At 42.4% G+C, this 20,933-nt stretch overlaps 1 protein-coding gene across 3 annotated transcripts; it reads right to left on the reverse strand.

Moving 5' to 3' along the window:
• Positions 1 to 9,822: 9,822 nt before the first annotated feature.
• Positions 9,823 to 20,811, reverse strand: clk2a (CDC-like kinase 2a). Of its 3 annotated transcripts, none has more exons than XM_030346790.1 (13): positions 20,670 to 20,811; positions 19,603 to 19,802; positions 19,138 to 19,417; positions 17,595 to 17,685; positions 16,484 to 16,550; positions 15,687 to 15,803; positions 15,128 to 15,294; positions 14,361 to 14,455; positions 13,093 to 13,222; positions 12,251 to 12,333; positions 11,953 to 12,032; positions 11,782 to 11,872; positions 9,823 to 11,514 (listed from the first exon to the last, which is right to left on the reverse strand). In XM_030346790.1, exons 2-13 carry the CDS (start codon positions 19,800 to 19,802, stop codon positions 11,323 to 11,325), a joined length of 1,593 nt encoding a protein of 530 aa, XP_030202650.1. In that variant the 5' UTR covers positions 20,670 to 20,811; the 3' UTR covers positions 9,823 to 11,322. The 3 variants fall into 3 exon arrangements, with proteins under 3 accessions (XP_030202650.1, XP_030202649.1, XP_030202651.1); XM_030346789.1 differs by having other exon boundaries at positions 17,595 to 17,688; XM_030346791.1 differs by lacking the exons at positions 17,595 to 17,685; positions 19,603 to 19,802; positions 20,670 to 20,811 and having other exon boundaries at positions 19,138 to 19,419.
• Between the last annotated feature and the right edge of the window lie 122 nt (positions 20,812 to 20,933).

The following is a 20,933-nucleotide window of genomic DNA, read 5'->3' on the forward strand; positions in this document are numbered from 1 at the left end:
CAATCATCAAGAAAGAGGATATATAAATGACATTCAAATGTATCTGTGTATTTCTATAATTTCCCTTATTGTTTTTTTCATGACGACCAATAAAAAACGACAGTGTTACCCCTTATATTTTATTTGATGATTGTTATCATCAAATAAATTGTTATCATCAAACCCTTATGTTTTTTTTCATGACGACCAATAAAAAACAACAACCTTATGTTTTTTTTCATGAGGATCAATAACAAACAAGTGTTACCCCTTATGTTTTTTTCATGACGACCAATAAAAAACAACAGTGTTACCCCTCATGTTTTTTTTCATGACGACCAAAGAAAAACAACAGTGTTACCCCCTATGTTTTATTTGATAAATATCGACAGTGTTACCCCTTATGTTTTTTTCCCATGATGACTGATGAAAAACTACAGTGAAACCCCTTATATTTTATTTGAGAAGGACAATTATTTTTATTTTTTTATATGTTTTTTTCATGACGACCAATAAAAAACAAAAGTGTTACCCCTTATGTTTTTTTCATGACGACCAATAAAAAACAACAGTGTCACCCCTTATGTTTTTTTCATGACGACCAATAAAAAACAACAGTGTTACCCCTTATGTTTTTTTTCATGACGACCAATAAAAAACGACAGTGTTACCCCTTGTGTTTTTTTTCATGATGACCAATAAAAAACAACAGTGTTGCCCCCTATGTTTTTTTTCATGACGACCAATAAAAAACGACAGTGTTACCCCTTATGTTTTTTTTCATGACGACCAAAGAAAAACAACAGTGTAACCCCCTATGTTTTATTTGATAAATATTGACAGTGTTACCCCATATGTTTTTTTTCCCATGATGACTGATGAAAAACAACAGTGATACCCCTTATATTTTATTTGAGAAGGACAATTTTTTCTTTTTTTTTTATATGTTTTTATTCATTACGACCAATAAAATACGACAGTGTTACCCCTTATATTTTATTTGACAAAGACAACAGTGTTACCCCTTATGTTTTTTTTCATGACGACCAATAAAAAACAACAGTGTTACCCTTTATGTTTTTTTTCATGACGACCAATAAAAAACAACAGTGTTACCCCTTATGTTTTTTTTCATGACGACCAATAAAAAACAACAGTGTTACCCCTTATATTTTTTTTCATGACGACCAATAAAAAACAACAGTGTTACCCCTTATGTTTTTTTTCATGACGACCAATAAAAAACAACAACCTTATGTTTTTTTTCATGAGGATCAATAAAAAACAAGTGTTACCCCTTATGTTTTTTTCATGACGACCAATAAAAAAAGACAGTGTTACCCCTTGTGGTTTTTTTCATGACGACCAATAAAAAACAACAGTGTTACCCCTTATGTTTTTTTTCATGACGACCAAAGAAAAACAACAGTGTTACCCCCTATGTTTTATTTGATAAATATCGACAGTGTTACCCCTTATATTTTTTTCCCATGATGACTGATGAAAAACTACAGTGATACCCCTTATATTTTATTTGAGAAGGACAATTATTTTTATTTTTTTATATGTTTTTTTTCATGACGACCAATAACAAACGACAGTGTTACCCCTTGTGGTTTTTTTCATGATGACCAATAAAAACAACATTGTTACCCCTTATGTTTTTTTTCATGACGACCAATAAAAAACGACAGTGTTACCCCTTATGTTTTTTTTCATGACGACCAAAGAAAAACAACAGTGTAACCCCCTATGTTTTATTTGATAAATATTGACAGTGTTACCCCATATGTTTTTTTTCCCATGATGACTGATGAAAAACAATGGTGATACCCCTTATATTTTATTTGACAAAGACAACAGTGTTACCCTTTATGCATTTTTTCATGACGACCAATAAAAAACAACAGTGTTACCTCTTATGTTTTTTTCATGACGACCAATAAAAAACAACAGTGTTACCCCTTATGTTTTTTTTCATGACGACCAATAAAAAACAACAACCTTATGTTTTTTTTCATGAGGATCAATAAAAAACAAGTGTTACCCCTTATGTTTTTTTCATGACGACCAATAAAAAAAGACAGTGTTACCCCTTGTGGTTTTTTTCATGACGACCAATAAAAAACAACAGTGTTACCCCTTATGTTTTTTTTCATGACGACCAAAGAAAAACAACAGTGTTACCCCCTATGTTTTATTTGATAAATATCGACAGTGTTACCCCTTATATTTTTTTCCCATGATGACTGATGAAAAACTACAGTGATACCCCTTATATTTTATTTGAGAAGGACAATTATTTTTATTTTTTTATATGTTTTTTTTCATGACGACCAATAACAAACGACAGTGTTACCCCTTGTGGTTTTTTTCATGATGACCAATAAAAACAACATTGTTACCCCTTATGTTTTTTTTCATGACGACCAATAAAAAACGACAGTGTTACCCCTTATGTTTTTTTTCATGACGACCAAAGAAAAACAACAGTGTAACCCCCTATGTTTTATTTGATAAATATTGACAGTGTTACCCCATATGTTTTTTTTCCCATGATGACTGATGAAAAACAATGGTGATACCCCTTATATTTTATTTGACAAAGACAACAGTGTTACCCTTTATGCATTTTTTCATGACGACCAATAAAAAACAACAGTGTTACCTCTTATGTTTTTTTCATGACGACCAATAAAAAACAACAGTGTTACCCCTTATGTTTTTTTTCATGACGACCAATAAAAAACAACAGTGTTACCCCTTATGTTTTTTTTCATGACGACCAATAAAAAACAACAGTGTTACCCTTTATGTTTTTTTTCATGACGACCAATAAAAAACAACAGTGTTACCCCTTATGGTTTTTTTTCATGACGACCAATAAAAAATAACAGTGTCACCCCCTATGTTTTATTTGATAAATATCGACAGTGTTACCCCTCATGTTTTTTCCATGTTGACCAATAAACAACGACAGTGGTTCCCCTGTCGACGTTTTTGCGGGGATCCGAACCTAAGCTGTTTCGAGTGTTAACCTCTGAACTTATCAATGCACCATCAAGACACCGGATAAAGTCATCACAAAGGTTATCTCTCCACTTCCCCCTGAGATTTGTAAATTAATTATGTCTGAAGTTATATATGACGGTGTAAATTACGTTTAAAATTAAAGATATTGTGTTTTCCACAGAAATTGAGCCGCGGTCTCCAGTGGCTCAGTGAGTGCACTCCACTGCACCACTGAGGCAATGACATTACACAATAATCAATAAAGAGGATATAAATGACATTAAAATGTATCTGTGTATTTCTATTATTTCCCTTATGGTTTTTTTCATGATGAACAATAAAAAACGACAGTTACCCCTTATATTTTATTTGACAAAGACAACAGTGTTACCCTTTATGTATTTTTTCATGACGACCAATAAAAAACAACAGTGTTACCCCTTATGTTTTTTTTCATGACGACCTATAAAAAACAACAGTGTTACCCCTTATGTTTTTTTTCATGACGACCAATAAAAAACAACAGTATTACCCCTTATGTTTTTTTTCATGACGACCAATAAAAAACGACAGTGTTACCCCTTATGTTTTTTTTCATGACGACCAAAGAAAAACAACAGTGTAACCCCCTATGTTTTATTTGATAAATATTGACAGTGTTACCCCATATGGTTTTTTTCCCATGATGACTGATGAAAAACAACGGTGATACCCCTTATATTTTATTTGACAAAGACAACAGTGTTACCCTTTATGTATTTTTTCATGACGACCAATAAAAAACAACAGTGTTACCCCTTATGTTTTTTTCATGACGACCAATAAAAAACGACAGTGTTACCCCTTGTGGTTTTTTTCATGATGACCAATAAAAACAACAGTGTTACCCCTTATGTTTTTTTTCATGACGACCAATAAAAAACGACAGTGTTACCCCTTATGTTTTTTTTCATGACGACCAAAGAAAAACAACAGTGTAACCCCCTATGTTTTATTTGATAAATATTGACAGTGTTACCCCATATGGTTTTTTTCCCATGATGACTGATGAAAAACAACGGTGATACCCCTTATATTTTATTTGACAAAGACAACAGTGTTACCCTTCATGTATTTTTTCATGACGACCAATAAAAAACATCAGTGTTACCCCTTATGTTTTTTTCATGACGACCAATAAAAAACAACAGTGTTACCCCTTATGTTTTTTTTCATGACGACCAATAAAAAACAACAGTGTTACCCCTTATGTTTTTTTTCATGACGACCAATAAAAAACAACAGTGTTACCCTTTATGTTTTTTTTCATGACGACCAATAAAAAACAACAGTGTTATCCCTTATGTTTTTTTTTCATGACGACCAATAAAAAACAACAGTGTCACCCCCTATGTTTTATTTGATAAATATCGACAGTGTTACCCCTCATGTTTTTTCCATGTTGACCAATAAACAACGACAGTGGTTCCCCTGTCGACGTTTTTGCGGGGATCCGAACCTGAGCTGTTTCGAGTGTTAACCTCCGAACTTATCAATGCACCATCAAGACACCGGATAAAGTCATCACAAAGGTTATCTCTCCACTTCCCCCTGAGATTTGTAAATTAATTATGTCTGAAGTTATATATGACGGTGTAAATTACGTTTAAAATTAAAGATATTGTGTTTTCCACAGAAATTGAGCCGCGGTCTCCAGTGGGTCAGTGAGTGCACTCCACTGCACCACTGAGGCAATGACATTACACAATAATCAATAAAGAGGATATAAATGACATTAAAATGTATCTGTGTATTTCTATTATTTTTTTACCCCTTATGTTTTTTTTCATGACGACCAATAAAAAACAACAGTGTTACCCCTTATGTTTTTTTTCATGACGACCAATAAAAAACAACAGTATTACCCCTTATGTTTTTTTTCATGACGACCAATAAAAAACAACAGCGTTACCCCTTATGTTTTTTTTCATGACGACCAATAAAAAACAACAGTGTTACCCCTCATGTTTTTTTTCATGACAACCAATAAAAAACGACAGTGTTACCCCTTGTGGTTTTTTTCATGATGACCAATAAAAACAACAGTGTTACCCCTTATGTTTTTTTTCATGACGACCAATAAAAAACGACAGTGTTACCCCTTATGTTTTTTTTCATGACGACCAAAGAAAAACAACAGTGTAACCCCCTATGTTTTATTTGATAAATATTGACAGTGTTACCCCATATGTTTTTTTTCCCATGATGACTGATGAAAAACAACGGTGATACCCCTTATATTTTATTTGACAAAGACAACAGTGTTACCCTTTATGTATTTTTTCATGACGACCAATAAAAAACAACAGTGTTACCCCTTATGTTTTTTTCATGACGACCAATAAAAAACAACAGTGTTACCCCTTATGTTTTTTTTCATGACGACCAATAAAAAACAACAGTGTTACCCCTTATGTTTTTTTCATGACGACCAATAAAAAACAACAGTGTTACCCTTTATGTTTTTTTTCATGACGACCAATAAAAAACAACAGTGTTACCCCTTATGTTTTTTTTGATAAATATCGACAGTTACCCCTTATGTTTTTTTCATGACGACCAATAAAAAACAACAGTTATGTTTTTTTTCAACCCTTATGTTTTTTTTCATGACGACCAAAGAAAAACAACAGTGTTACCCCCTATGTTTTATTTGATAAATATCGACAGTGTTACCCCTCATGTTTTTTCCATGTTGACCAATAAACAACGACAGTGGTACCCTTGTCGACGTTTTTGCGGGGATCCGAACCTGAGCTGTTTCGAGTGTTAACCTCCGATCTTATCAATGCACCATCAAGACACCGGATAAAGTCATCACAAAGGTTATCTCTCCACTTCCCCCTGAGATTTGTGAATTAATTATGTCTGAAGTTATATATGACGGTGTAAATTACGCTTAAAATTAAAGATATTGTGTTTTCCACAGAAATTGAGCCGCGGTCTCCAGTGGGTTAGGCAGAGTGCACTCCACTGCACCACTGAGGCAATGACATTACACAATAATCAATAAAGAGGATATAAATGACATTAAAATGTATCTGTGTATTTCTATTATTTCCCTTATGGTTTTTTTCATGACGAACAATAAAAAACGACAGTTACCCCTTATATTTTATTTGACAAAGACAACAGTGTTACCCTTTATGTATTTTTTCATGACGACCAATAAAAAACAACAGTGTTGCCCCTTATGTTTTTTTTCATGATGACCAATAAAAAACAACAGTGTTACCCCTTATGTTATTTTTCATGACGACCTACAAAAAACAACAGTGTTACCCCTTATGTTTCTTTTCATGACGACCAATAAAAAACAACAGTATTACCCCTTATGTTTTTTTTCATGACGACCAATAAAAACCAACAGCGTTACCCCTTATGTTTTTTTTCATGACGACCAATAAAAAACAACAGTGTTACCCCTTATGTTTTTTTTCATGACGACCAATAAAAAACAACAGTGTTACCCTTTATGTTTTTTTTCATGACGACCAATAACAAACAACAGTGTTGCCCCTTATGTTTTCTTTCATGACGACCAATAAAAAACAACAGTTAGGTTTTTTTTCAACCCTTATGTTTTTTTTCATGACGACCTATAAAAAACAACAGTGTTACCCCTTATGTTTTTTTTCATGACGACCAATAAAAAACAACAGTATTACCCCTTATGTTTTTTTTCATGACGACCAATAAAAAAACAACAGCGTTACCCCTTATGTTTTTTTTCATGACGACCAATAAAAAACAACAGTGTTACCCCTTATGTTTTTTTTCATGACGACCAATAAAAAACGACAGTGTTACCCTTTAATTTTAAACGTAACGCTACCATGTAATACATAAAGAAAGATATGAAGATATTGTGTTTTCCACAGAAATTGAGCCGCGGTCTCCGGTGGGTTTGGCATAATTTCCACATTGTTTACTTGCTAACGTTTGTGAATAACAGTGGCTAGTTGGCAGAACTCTTTTTACACACCAGTAGAGTTTTTATCAGAGCGGTGCCCTGAATGTGACGTCACCCGTCATTTCGTCTCTGTAGACAATGTTGTGCAGCATTTATTATGACGTCATTATATAGACTCTCTCTGAGCACCCCTCCCTGGGACTGACTTCCCGCGTCCCTGGTGTTACCCCCTATATTTTATTCGATACATTTCGACAGTGTTGTATATTACACTATATCTTTCTTCATAGGATATTTTATTAGTCTTTGACATTTAACAGATCAATGTGAAGTCACGCCCCTTCCGGTAGAGCTCATGGGACCTATGAGATCGAAAGATATGAATGGGTGTCAATGGAGAGAAAATAATTATTTTCTGGTCCCAGTCTTTATATGCCCTGGATTACACATATGTTGATTGTGGATTTAAATGATAATTTTTCATGCAAAGAAAACTAAAAATGTTCGTGAAGAAGTTTGATAATTTTAGGTTTTATGTGAGGCCGCTTTGTGAACTACAGCTCTTCGCTGCTCTCGACGCATATGATATACGTCACCACACCCGCGCTTGGAACTCGGCACAGAGATGGCGATCTCTCTGCTCCACTTCGCCACTTTTTTTCAAGGCGATAAAAGCATAGAAAGAGGTGAAAACCACTATAAGTCGGGGCATGTGGAGAGTTTTAGTTATGTGCCATCTCTATGTGCCATCTCTCTGTGCCGAGTTCCAAGTGCGGGTGTGGTGACGTATATCATATGCGTCGAGAGCAGCGAAGAACTGTAGTTCACAAAGCGGCCTCACATAAAACCTAAAATTATCAAACTTCTTCACGAACATTTTTAGTTTTCTTTGCATGAAAAATTATCATTTAAATCCACAAACAACATATGTGTAATCCGGGGCATATAAAGACTGGGACCAGAAAATAATTATTTTCTCTCTATTGACACCCATTCATATTTTTCGATCTCATAGGTCCCATGAGCTCTACCGGAAGGTGCGTGACTTCGCCACTCTATAGGCTATACAATATAATCAATATAAATTTGTACACATCACTGTATTACTTAAATATAGATGGATAGACCAATAGGCCTATATATTATTGTATGTACGTTTTTATTATACTGACGCAAGTGTATTTATTCTGTTCAATGAGATGTTAACTGATAACATATAGGCTTTTTGTTATGGTAGCAGCCATGGTGACAATGGCTGGCTGCCACAGGTCGCTCATTCAGCCATACCTCTGGTTGGTTGCGACCTATTTGCCGCCAAAAGGGTCGCGACGCTTTTACGGTCGCGACCTAGTCGGTCAGCCTGCCAGAGCCAGCTGCCAGCCGCAGCCAGCGGCCAGTGGCCAGCGGCAGACAGCGGCCAGCCGTGGCTGGCCTGTCGTCGCCATAGACATCTTATATATCTATAAGATGTCTATGGTCGTCGCAGCCAGCTAGCCGATACCAGCCAGGCGTCGCAGCCCGTCATTACGTCGTATAATTATCATACCATCGTACTTTTGCCGATTGCGTCAGTAAGTTTGACTGAAAGAGCAGAAATGTATCTGACCCCGGAGAGAATCGAACAACCGCCTTCCTGATTACTAACCAGGCGTCACTACCGCTTGTACCACTGTGACAAATTCTTCCACGTCGTGCACTTATATTACCATATATCACTCTATAACGAAGAACTTTGTGCATAACATACCTTATTAGGCTTAATGACATTTAACAAAACAAAAAGGCTATATATAATGTATAAAATACATTATTTGAATACGCCCCAAATTACAACTAATATATCACTCTATAACGAAGAACTTTGTGTATGATATACCTTATTAGGCTTACTGTCATTTAACAAAACAAATAGGCTATATAATATCTATAATACATTATTTGAATCCGCCCCAAATGACAACTAATATATTTTATTGCCACTGATAGACCAACGATTTCATCATTTTAAACTGTAGGCCTACTTCAATATAAAAATATACAAATAATATTTGCAATAAAGAGCTGTAGGAAGCTTTCGCCAGAGAGCATGGCTTTCTAATACTTCAACTGTCGCAAAAAACCCGTTAAGTTACCTTAACATGCAAATTAACTGATAAACGACCGCCCATAGATTTTGAGCGACCAAGCCAGCCAGCGACCACAGCGACTGAAAGCAGCCACACGAGCAGACCTACGACGCGACCAATGCGACCTACGTCGCGACGCACGTCGTTGGCCAATCAAAGAGCTCGGCCTTCCTCGAGCTGCTACTAAATTATGTGTAGATCAACGCAGATGAGTTCAGCAGCAACCTCACCATACCTGTTTGAATCCCCATGTGATTCAAAAACACCTGTCCCTGGAGGCTTTGGGGTTCTCTGCAGGGAGATGAATAGAACAGAGCAAGTGACATTTCTGTAGAAAGCAGCCAAGTGTTGGATAGAAATTGCTGTCAGCCAGGGAGATTGTCGTGTTTATATATTCATAGAACTTTCTACGTTACATTGAATATTTGGTCTTTTCAAACCGTGGGAATTTTGATTGTTACGTTGATAATCACAATTTTGAGTGAGGGCCAGCAGACATTTTCCTCCGGGGAAGTATGTTTCGGACCGAGGTGGCCCAGAAAACTGGCTGACACGGCAATCTTTGGCCTTCCACCACCAGGGGTGAAACCTATCCATTTTGTGGCAAACAGTTCATGTGCGAGCGTGACTGCAACACACGTGTCATGATGCCATTGCACCTCCCACCCTAATCCGTCTGAGGGAAGTCATGGCAGTTGTAGGATTAGAGAGGGCCGGGGCGTCACCTAACACCACCGACACGCACATCACGCCTTTAAGCCTTTGGCCAGAACTTTACTGTAATTCTACACAATCATACATATATACACTTTTTAATACGCTTACATTTCATACAAAAAGAGTAATGTACAGGTTTTTAAGAGCGGAAGGGGGGGGGGGGGTCATACAGGGTGACAAGGAGGTCATGGCCCGCTAATTCCATCATAAATATAACATAACGGGTTAGTGTGTTGCCCATGGTTACCAGTAAGAGCTGTGCTTAATCTCAATGCAAAGAGCAGAGTTCATGGCCTATAGTCAATCAAGGGGGGTAGGAGGGGGTTAACATTTTGTGTGATGTGGCGTGCATTTCACAGCTGTACGACTGATGTTTGTGTGTTCCGGGGGGAAAGCTAATGACCCTTAACCCCAAAGCCCCCCCCCCCCCCGCCCAACCATCAACACAATCATACACATCATCCCACACATAAAAAAAAAACAAATGAAAAAAATTGCATACTGTAACAGAAACAAGTTAAATCCCTTCAAAAGATCAGCTACAGAGGCCTGCTGTTCTGGAGTGTTCAACGCGTCGCTTACAAACCCAGAGGACAGTGATCGAAGAGGGAAATATAAAAACACCACCATTGAAAGGGACAGTCCTATTATACAATACTCATCGTTCCAGGCAGGACACAGTTACGGCTCATTATGTAATACCTTGTTGGAGTCATCCATCCAATAGAAATGTGTTGTTTATTTCAATTGACTTTTTACTAGCTTTGCTCTGACCGCTGTGCCTTTAACCCCACCCAGTCAATGTACGGCCAGCATAGTGGAAGACCCTGCGTACCATGGGGATGACATCCAGTCTCCTTAAACTGTGTTGAGGACTCATTTAGACGTCCTTGCTCGAGAAAAAAAAAAAAAAAAAAAAAATCCCCCTATATACCAGAATTGGAAGACAGGTTGAACCCCAAAACATCACCTTTTGATTTAAATACGAGTAACAATAACTCCTCTTCTTTGAAAGGGCCGTTTTTCACCTGACATGCCGACCACAGGGATAGAAAGGGGCCAAAGGTGGAGTAAAGCTGATGAACGAAGGCAGGAGAAAAAAATAACTGTGTGTGTGTGTGTGTGTGTGTGTGTGTGTGTGTGTGTGTGTGTGTGTGTGTGTGTGTGTGTGTGTGTGTGTGTGTGTGTGTGTGTGTGTGTGTGTGTGTGTGTGTGTGTGTGTGTGTGTGTGTGTGTGTGTGTGATGGGCAGAGAGGGCAACAGTTTGGGTTTTAAAAACAATCGCAGGGCATCTTGGAGCAGGATCTGTTTGGGGAACGTAAAGCGGGACAAGATTCTTCTTTGGCTCTCCTCTAAGACCCCTCAGGGGCCCCGCGGTACCCCCCGCAGGGAAGGGAGGGGCGAGGGAGAAGGAGGGGCTCGAGTGCAGTCCAAAAACACACTCGCGTCCAAACACCAAAACCAAAAGAGGATCCCCACGACCTCCATGTCCTCGTCTGTCCGTCTGTGTGCGTGTCCATCAGGCGTCCACGGGCATCACCGGCTGATGTCGCGGTTGCCCTCCCAGTTCTTGCCGGCGGACGGGTCGGCCCCGCCGCCGCCGCCCTCGAAGAAGGGGTGCTTGAGGGAGTCCCCCAGCGTCAGCCGCTTGCCCGGCTCGTACTCCAGCATGCTCTCGATGAGGTCGAAGAGCTGGTGGTGCTCCTCCGCCTCCGACAGCAGGTAGCGCTGGAGGGGGACCAGAGGAGGACAAGCGTCTCATTGGCTGAGGCAGGCGGGTCTGGGACGGGTACCTTGCTCTCACAAATTGGCAAAAACCGACTTATGGGTTATGGTCATTGGATTACATAATATGCATTCTGACCTTTCTGAACGTCACCCCCCGACAAATAACCCATATTGCAGAGAAGGAAACTGAAACTAACAGAAAACTAAACCGAAACCAGGTGTTAATAAAAGGAGAAAAAAAAAAAAAAAAAAGGGTCTTGTTCTTACCCGCAGGGGCTTGCAGTTCTCCCTGACGTACTTCCCAGCAGACGAGCTCTCATCCCAGTCCAGTCTGCCCCGGTAGAAGTACTTCTGCTTCCTGTTCCAGGGGAAAGAAGGAGAGTCAAAACAGGGTCCGCCAAGAGCCTTCATAATGGCCGTGAGTGCGCGTGCGCTAACCGCGTCTTGCGGATCATCCTGGAGGGCACGGGTCCCAGGATCCTCTCCATCATGGCCAGGTGCTCTCTGTTGTCGTGTGTCTGGGGGAGGTCAAGACCAGCCCATTACACACGTGGTGGGGCACAGTGTGTGTGAACCCAACTAGTATCTTATGGACAGGAATTAACCTGTATTGGGCGTCACAGGAAACGCAACAGGGCTGACAAGCAGCCGATGCATGGCCTACTTTGGTCATCACTCCCTGAGTGAATGTGAGTGAGTGAGTGAAAGAACGAGGGTGGGTGGTAGAGTGAGGTACCTGGAACAAGGTGAAGCCCAGGTAGTACTCAAACAGGATGCAGCCGATGCTCCACACGTCACACGGCTGGCACCACCCGAGCTCTGCGGGTTGAACAACGAAAAACAAACGCCCCCCCAAAAATAAGACCTGAGGTTAGAGTGGGTACAAGGATGAGAAACCTGTACGGAACCAATAACGCAGATAGTCATCTTGACAAGGGCCTTTTGGCCAGAAAGCAACAAGGGTTGTCAAACTTATAATGAAATCGAACTTAAACCAAACTAATACCGTTTTCCCGACCAATTCATTACAAAACAAAGAAAAGCGAGGAAGAGTCAGCACTTTCCAAACTAATGAGCTCATTACACTCTTTAAGGTGTTCCACCCCCGAGGGTGTTGTATTTGTGACGGGTTAGCAGAGTACTGCACGAGACCATGTACGCATGCTCATTAGGACGAACACCACACGTCTCTCAATATAACTCTGCGTACCAGAGTAGCCGGGGGGTCAAATTTCGACACATAAAACGCTTACATGAGATTTAGTTTCCGTGAGCGAGATAAAAAATAACTGATTAATAAGAAAGCGCCTGTGTGGACACATGAAGGTGTGAAACGGGGAGGAGAACATTTAGAGAAAACGATCAGGTCCTTTATTATGATTTGATATCATTAAGGGGTTTCAGTAAAGTGTCAGTGTGAATCAAGAAAGTCTCTGTGTGTGTGTGTGTGTGTGTGTGTGTGTGTGTGTGTGTGTGTGTGTGTGTGTGTGTGTGTGTGTGTGTGTGTGTGTGTGTGTGTGTGTGTGTGTGTGTGTGTGTGTGTGTGTGTGTGTGTGTGTGTGTGTGTGTCGACCGTACCCAGTATGACCTCCGGGGCTCGGTAGTGGCGCGTGGAGACGATGGTGCTGTGGTGCTCGTGGTCAAAGGTGGCGCTGCCAAAGTCCACCACCCGCACCGCCGTGCTCTTCACCGCACGCTCGTCTCGCTTCTGCAGGGGAGGAGCACAGCGGCACACAAACACACACCCTTATCCATCCGTCATTAAGGCTGGCGCCGTTTATCCAAAGGGACCGAGATTCGACACGTCCTGAGGTCAATTAGGAGCCGATGGATGTCGCCGTGGGCATGTTGCTCGAGGGCCGCCTGCGGGAAGACCGTGGGTACTAGGGGGTCGTAGACCCCGAACCTGTGGGCACCCGAGACACACAGCTCTCCTTCCTGTTTGTTTGTGTTGCTGCCGGTGTGTTAATCACATCTCCGGTGCGTTAATCACATCTCCGGTGCGAGCCCTGCCACTGAAGGTAGGAGCGACAGCGCTCACAACATGATAGGTGGTGCCTCCCGATGAGGGGTTACCTTCCCGGCCTCCCATGGTGGCGCTTTAATGAGCCTTAACATCGGCTCCGCCACGTCGGCGGGCCACGTGATGGGGTGGAAACGGCACATCAAAACAGGTTGTGCAACCGGTGCCTCCCCGGAGGCCGGCTCCACTGTTTTCCTGGCAGCTCCTGCTGCTGCGGGAAAGACCCCCAGGGGACAGGCCGACAGGATTTGAACTAGAATGTGGGTGCATTCTGTAGTCAGTGGATTACATTTGAGAACGTTTAATAGGCCATGGGCTCTCGGTTTTACACTGTAGCCGGGGCTGGCTGAGTATGAATGCAGACTCTGCCTTATAGTGACAGTCCTGACGACATTCTGTCTTAAGAATGTCATAACACTCGGCCCGAATATGGCAGCCTGTGAAGAAATGCCGGTGTAAAAGGTTCAGTATGTTGTGATTGTGTTTTTTGTTGCAACAACCAAAAAAGACTAGCCTTTTATAACTAGGTCAAGAGCATTCTTCAGAGAAGCCCTACTTGTTTGTTGTCCATGAATGAAAATAACAAATATTTGACTGGATGGTAGTTGCAGCAGATAACTCCAAGGTAAAAAGCATTAGCAAACGGAAGCCTTGCACTCTGCAGTTGAAATGATGGTAGACCTGTCATCACCTATCATCCAGATAGTTCTACTTTTACATCAGAGGTGTCGAGGCTTGAACGAAACAGTGTGACAAGCATCTCTCAAAAGACCAGGCCCCATCTTGGATGCGTACAAAACCGGCTTCAACTCGCGTCGCTCACCTTCTCTACATTGTAGGACATGCTGAATTCAGAGTTGACAAACAGGATGTTCTCGGGCTTCAGGTCCGTGTGCGTCAGTTTGGTGTCGTGCAGGACTATAGGGGGAGAGATGAAAAATAAATAAAAGTGATGTTGGCACAGCTTGTATACACGATAATCCTGTCCCATGGTAGCCTAGTTGCACCCCGCCATGCTAACCCAACAACAACCACCCCTCCACCACGGCCAAGAGATCCTGGTGTTGATTTCTTATGGAAGTGGAGGGTACAGCGTTGGGAACCAGCGAGCGACTCCCCCGTGTAGATGCCCTGCATCCCAGACAAAGGAGGCTTTCACTGGGGAAACCGTGTAGGTGGGAGATACCGCGGGGGCGGGGCCAACAAGAATGTCCTTGATTTTCAGCAAGTAACTGTTCCAATCTTGCCGTTTTTTTATTGTTACATTTTGTTCACGTGGTTTGGTCGTTTCAAGCCTTCGCAATAATCTTAATGTTATTCAGCATGCAGTAGGCAGGGGGTGCTTTCCAACACCCACCAATATTTAAACAATCGGGACTACAGACAGTTTAACTTGTCAGCCGTTGTATAAAACCTACACACGCCTGGATTAAGTTTCTGCTTATCCTGACAGAGGGTGTTTTGCTAATACACCACTGAGGCACAGTTTTGAAATCCAGCAGCAGCAGCTATGAAGTAACCTGTCTGACCAAAGCTGACGCTGTCCGCTTGGTTCTGAAGTTGTGATGCTGTACTGCGGGCCACACTCACACTTGACGGCGAGGCAGAGCTGGTAGGCCATGTGGCGGACCTGGCCGATGGAGTACGGGAGGTAGTTGTTCTCCTTCAGGAAGTCGAAGGTGCTCAGCGCGAGCAGCTCAAAGGAGATGCACATGTGGCCATGGTAGTCGAACCAGTCGAACATCTGGATGCATAGGCTGGGGAGGGGGAATCAGGGAAACCAAAAGACAGAGAGGCAGAGACAGAGACAGCGAGGGGTCATCAATGAAGAATGTGTGGAATGGTATGCATAGTTGCCCTCTCTCCTGCCAATGGGGTCCTATTGACGATTTGAATGCATTGGCATCTCAACTGGTTTTTTTTCACTAGCTCAAACCGTTACATCCACCGTGTTTTGTGAATTCAACAGTTATAGATCTGTTTATACATCCATATCATTCCACCTGAGGATTGTCTTCCCACTGTTAGTCACTGCTAAATGACTGTATCTAATTATTGTGCATTACTTGCATCACCACATGTACCCGTCTACAATTACCAAACTGGTTTGCGGTCTCTTGCCGCCGCAGAGCTCCTGACAGGCACTCACTGCTTGTTTTCCGGATCCTTCTCGTTGATCCGCTCCAGCACATTGATCTCCAGCCGAGCCGCTTCCTTGTACTTCTCCACATTCTTGATGATCTTCAGTGCGACATGGGTTCCGCCCCTGAATCAGGGTAGAGACAAGGCCACGCCCTTTTAGAATCGAAAGGTCGTCCAGACCACCAGACCAGCACCGACAACAGAAATATAACACCAGCAGTTTGGTTCTGTAGCCGTACGTGTGATCAATAAATCAGATGAAAAAAGGTAAACAAACTTCTCAAACAAAACATCCGGTTATGCATGGCATCCCTTTTCTCACAAACAGTGAAATCATACAAGAATCATTTGAATCCCTTTCCATGCGAAAATAACAAGGTTCCGCCCTAGTCTGAGGCGGCGCAAGATTTACGATCACTGGCTTCTGAGTAAAGGTGGCTAACTATAAATACCTTGGGCAACACATTTAAATTGAACATGCCGTTTTGGCACAATCGAGGTTTTGTGTTCTGCCACATCATAACTCAGCTCAATAAAAGGCATTTTATAAATTGATCTGTATTCATGGCAGGTTATAGAAGTACACCTCAACAAAATGGCAATTAAAGCACTGAAATACACAATACGTAACACAGACAATATGGAAGTGATCAGATCATCATCAGGTAATTATTCTGGTTACACGCCAGAATGGGGCTGCCTCAGAAATGAGACCCCCAGAGAGAATCGAGGGGGAGTCCAACATCAAAACAGCTTCTGCTGCCTTGGTTTCCCCCCCCTCCCACTGAAGCAGCTCCTACACACCTTCGATGGTCAATGCACTGCATCACCCTCCCGAAGGTGCCCTCCCCAAGGGTGCTGACGATCTCGTCTGTAACACAAGACAACAGAGACAGAGAGAGGGAGAGAGAGAGAGAGAAAGGGGGGAAAGAAAAGGGGAGAGATGGAGAGAAGGAACAGAGGAATTAGACATGTGGGGCCGAGAGCACGGATATATCTACATCATGTTTTAATATAACGCAAAAGGTGTGACAGGCGTCATCGACTCTAGCGCCCATCCCGCTCCACAACCAATGCCTAGTGACAGCGGCAGGCTTTGAAAAACTTTGGCGATTAAGCTACGCCGAATGGATTACAAGCCATGGTGCATGTCAATGAAATAACGATAAAATGGTTGATCTAACAACCGTCATTAGGGCCATTTGAAGCCATCCAAAATGTTAAATCATCTAATAAGCGCGCAAGTGGGCATGGCTTGGTGCTCCACCATGGCTAATGCGTGGAACTGGGCAACCGTAGAACTGGACAAACTGTTGACCCTACGGTTGACCACTTATGAGAGTGCTTCAATATAATGTCCGCTGCTATGCTAGGGTTTTGGGTGTTGGCGCCGAGGGATAAGCCAAGTCGGAGCCAGATGTAAACTGAAGAACAAACTGCTGATCTTCACATTCTGGGTTATGGCGAGCACAAAATTGTTAATAGATATAAACCCGCAAAGGTTGCTTGTAACGCAGCGCGACAGAGCCGCTCGGCGATGCAACTGCTCTGTGAAACACGGTGAATGTTCCACAGCTAAAAATCTTCAAAAAATAAAATAACAAAATTAAAAGTAAACGAAACCAAAAACAAAAAGCCAGAAGGAATCTAAAAATCCTCCTGGGAGAAAACAACAAAAGATTAACACCCCACCACAACCACCCGCCCCTCTGCTGCTGTTCTCCAGCTAGAGCAAAAAAAAAAAAAAAGAGCGTCCTAGCCAGTCATCGACGACATCGTCATCATCATCATCATCATCATCGACATCGACATCAACATCCTCGGCAACATCATCAGGCACTTCCGCCCCGCTGTCAATTGTAATGTGAATACTCATTATGGAGAAGGGTTACGATAGAGTAGTGGCAGTGAGTACATCTCTCTTGCAGGACGTCCCCACTCCGACAGATCAGGTGCCCTTCCTCGTCGTCCCTCACACTCAGTGCCCGCGTCCGGCTGCCGCTCCGCTGCTTTCAGCCCCCCCGGACGCCATCGACAGCAGCCGCACCACACGACCGGAGGTAGGGACAGTGGTGGAGGAGGAGGGTGGAGTAGGTAGGTAGGGAAGGTAGGTAGGTAGGGGGTGGGGGGGATGAGGGATGGGGGAGGAAGGGGGAAGGGGAAGAGGTCGTTTCGTGGAGGAGGGGGGGGCGGGCAGCCGTAGCCGTGGCGGCGTCACAGGTAGAGGAGGAGGGAGGAGGAGGGGTTGGTTGGCGCCGTTGGTTTTCGTGGGCGTAGTCGGTGGGTGGGTTTGGTGGTGGGTCATGAGGCGAGTCACGCATGACACCACGCGTGGGATATATATAACGATAGGGGATATAGTTGCAAGGGAACAAGTCAAAGATCACACATTGTCCTCCACTCCTCTCCCCCCCTCTGCCTTGTATCTACGGCTGCTTACAACACAAGGAAGCAACCGGCATATCCATTCATCAACGCAGAGGGGAAAAAAAACAATGAAGACAGTTGCAGTATCACTAACTTCTAAAAAATAACCTCTCATGTTAATGAGAGTACTATCCAGGTTGGCGGACTAAATGAGGTGACCATAGACAGTCAGGCAGGAGAGAGTTAACAGACAAGCCCAGATGTAATCCCTTTCTGAAATTAAACGCGCGTTTACTTTTCATCAACTGTGGGTAATGCATCTCCCCAATGTGAAATACGTTTCATATACTTCACTTGAAGCAAATTCAATTCTTTGATCGAACATTTTCTGGAGCTAGAACAATATATAGCGAGTCGGTGTTCCTATGAATTTAGATTAATTTATCAGTTGCTGTTGATCATCCGTGATAATATTACAGCAATGCCTGCATGATCTTTACAGTGTAAATTAAGCTTGGATTTGGACAGATATATACAAAGTGGATGGGCTTTTTCTATAGAACTGCACTTTGTATGTATTGCCTTTTTTGAGACGTCATTGACATTCTTATCCATTGTCTATAAAGGCTCACTTCCAAGACAGTTATAATGAATGTCATGTACGACCCCGATTTGTCTCAATACATGTGAAGCAAGGTTATCTTCGATTTATTTATCTAAAAGAGTCTCCCTTGTTAAATGTAGGAGTAAATAACGTGCATTTTCACAGGGGGACAACAAAAGTGATGAGAATTTGGGCAAATAAACGAAAATGTTCTACCAAAGTGAAATGCCACTTTAAGCAACGCCCCTTTTAACCAAAACAAAAATACGAACCAAGTAAAACCTGCCGATAGGACGAAAAATGAACCAACAAAAAAAAACATAAAGATTGTACTACTTACCCAGTCCAGGGGCTGTAAAAAACAATAGGTTTAAAGAGAAAAGACAGACGGATAGGCCTGATTGACAGAGAGAAGAGAGAGAGGGAGCGATGGAAAGAGGGGGGAGGTGGAGGGTTAGGACACAAGCTCGGGTTGGGCTGTACTCACCGAGGAGGATGGGCTATAGGACCTGGTTCTACGCCGCCTTCGTTTGTGCTTACGCCTGCTGCCTTTCCGCCGGTACGACTCTTCGCGCTCCCTCTCGCGGCCTCGCCGGTAGTCGTACATGGTGGCCGTGAAGTCCCGTGGATAGTAAGGGTCGGCCGCGGCTTGGGGCTCTCGTTCCCGGTCGCGGTCTCTCTCCCGACTGTGGTCCAGGCGTCGGTATCCATCGCAGTATCTTCTGTCAAAGGGCCTCCGCTCTGCTGACCGGTTGTCAAAGCTGCGACTGAGAGCAAGGACATCACCGTATTAAACAGAGAAGGGATGTACAAAATCACTTCTAATGGAACTCAATGTCACACTCTCTCAGCATAGCAGCTGTGGGACCAAGCAATACGTTGCAATAGCAAAAAGCATCAACAAAACACACCGTTTGGCATAAAGGCAGAGGGATAGGGCTTTCAAACATACCTCCTTGAACGTGCATAGCTTCCCTCTTGTCTGTTTCCCCTTCCCCTTCGATCTCGTTCTCTGTTTCGGTCTCTGTCACTGCTGGAGGAAAACGAAGGCGATCTCCGGTGCCTCGGTCTCCGACCTCTGTCTTTAAAACGATCCTGGTAGCTGCTTCGACTGTCTCGCTCCGAGGACGAGTAGCGTCTCGTGTGAGGCATCTAGGACATTTTAAACAATTCAGTGAATATGTCGCCGTCAGTCATGTTGTCCCTGACCGAACTCGAGACATGTACCAGCCAGAGAATTGGTGGAACAATATTTAGTCCTAAAACAATTATCGTAATGATGAATGACTAATAATGCTGTTGTGACTTTTAAGAAGAGAATACTTCAGTCAAATCCAACACCTTGAATATCAATTCCGAAACTTTGGTCATTGTCAACAGTAGTGTGTGAAACTAAATGACGTATTGACGTATTCAAATCCAACACTACTTGATCAGGGACCATTTGTTGAGGACAAACTTGAGATTTTAACTAAAAATAGGCATTTGCCTTGAGGGAACTAACAATGTGATAGCATCACGCTAAGTGTCGACCGTTAGCTCAACACAACACACTAACGTTAGCGGATAAACCAGCCGAGAATCAAAATTAAACCAAACAATCCTTCCCGGTGGACGCCTTGGAGGTAGACATTTAAAAGGATCTATGCTTGTCAACAGTAACTATCCATGACAAGATACGTTGGCTGACGGTGGGCTGCATTTGAATGTTGCAGTAGCAACACAGTCGTTGTACGCATTGAGTATCCATCACAATGACCAGCCTCCAACGAAATGTCCTTACCTAGTAGTCTAGCGATAGAAATAAAGATACACCTAGTTGCATTGCACTGAGCACAGTGACATTCGAATATTGCAAAGCTAGCTTGTTGTGCTAGCGATGTTGACTAACCAAACTAATTCGACCGCCATCTTAGCATACGTTTAGCAGCTAGCGTTAGCAACCAAACGCGATACGATTATCCATGTAGTTAGATAAACGTTCATAGCATCGTTTATATGTTCCTATGTTTCCTTTACCGTTTTAGCAGCGAGGCCTGTGCGTTTATCCCACAAGAAATCCGTGGTGGCGCTTCGGTGCTTCTCGTAATGATTTTCTCTAGACGGTTTATCTTTTCTCCCCCAAGCCGCTAGGAAGCGTCTTCTTGTACTGGTTAGCGCTGGGCTGACAGCGGTGCTACGCCTTCTTTATCGGGTAACTTAATATTAGACATCTCGTCTCTAGAATAATACAAAATCTCTAGAATAATATTGAACATTGCAACTATAAACAAGCAAATTGAA

This window comes from Gadus morhua, chromosome 22 (assembly GCF_902167405.1).
Source record: "Gadus morhua chromosome 22, gadMor3.0, whole genome shotgun sequence".
NCBI classification, from domain to species: domain Eukaryota; kingdom Metazoa; phylum Chordata; class Actinopteri; order Gadiformes; family Gadidae; genus Gadus; species Gadus morhua.

Bases quoted from the DNA above. Each gene is read 5' to 3' on its own strand.
- clk2a (XM_030346789.1), bottom strand. From the start codon at position 19,802: ATGCCTCACACGAGACGCTACTCGTCCTCGGAGCGAGACAGTCGAAGC. The intron at 13,223-14,360 runs GTGAGCGACGCG...CCTCCCCTGCAG, and splicing joins TGTCCTACAATGTAGAGAAG to AAGCGAGACGAGCGTGCGGT. The intron at 11,873-11,952 runs GTTAGCGCACGC...CCCCTGGAACAG, and splicing joins AGGATGATCCGCAAGACGCG to GAAGCAGAAGTACTTCTACC.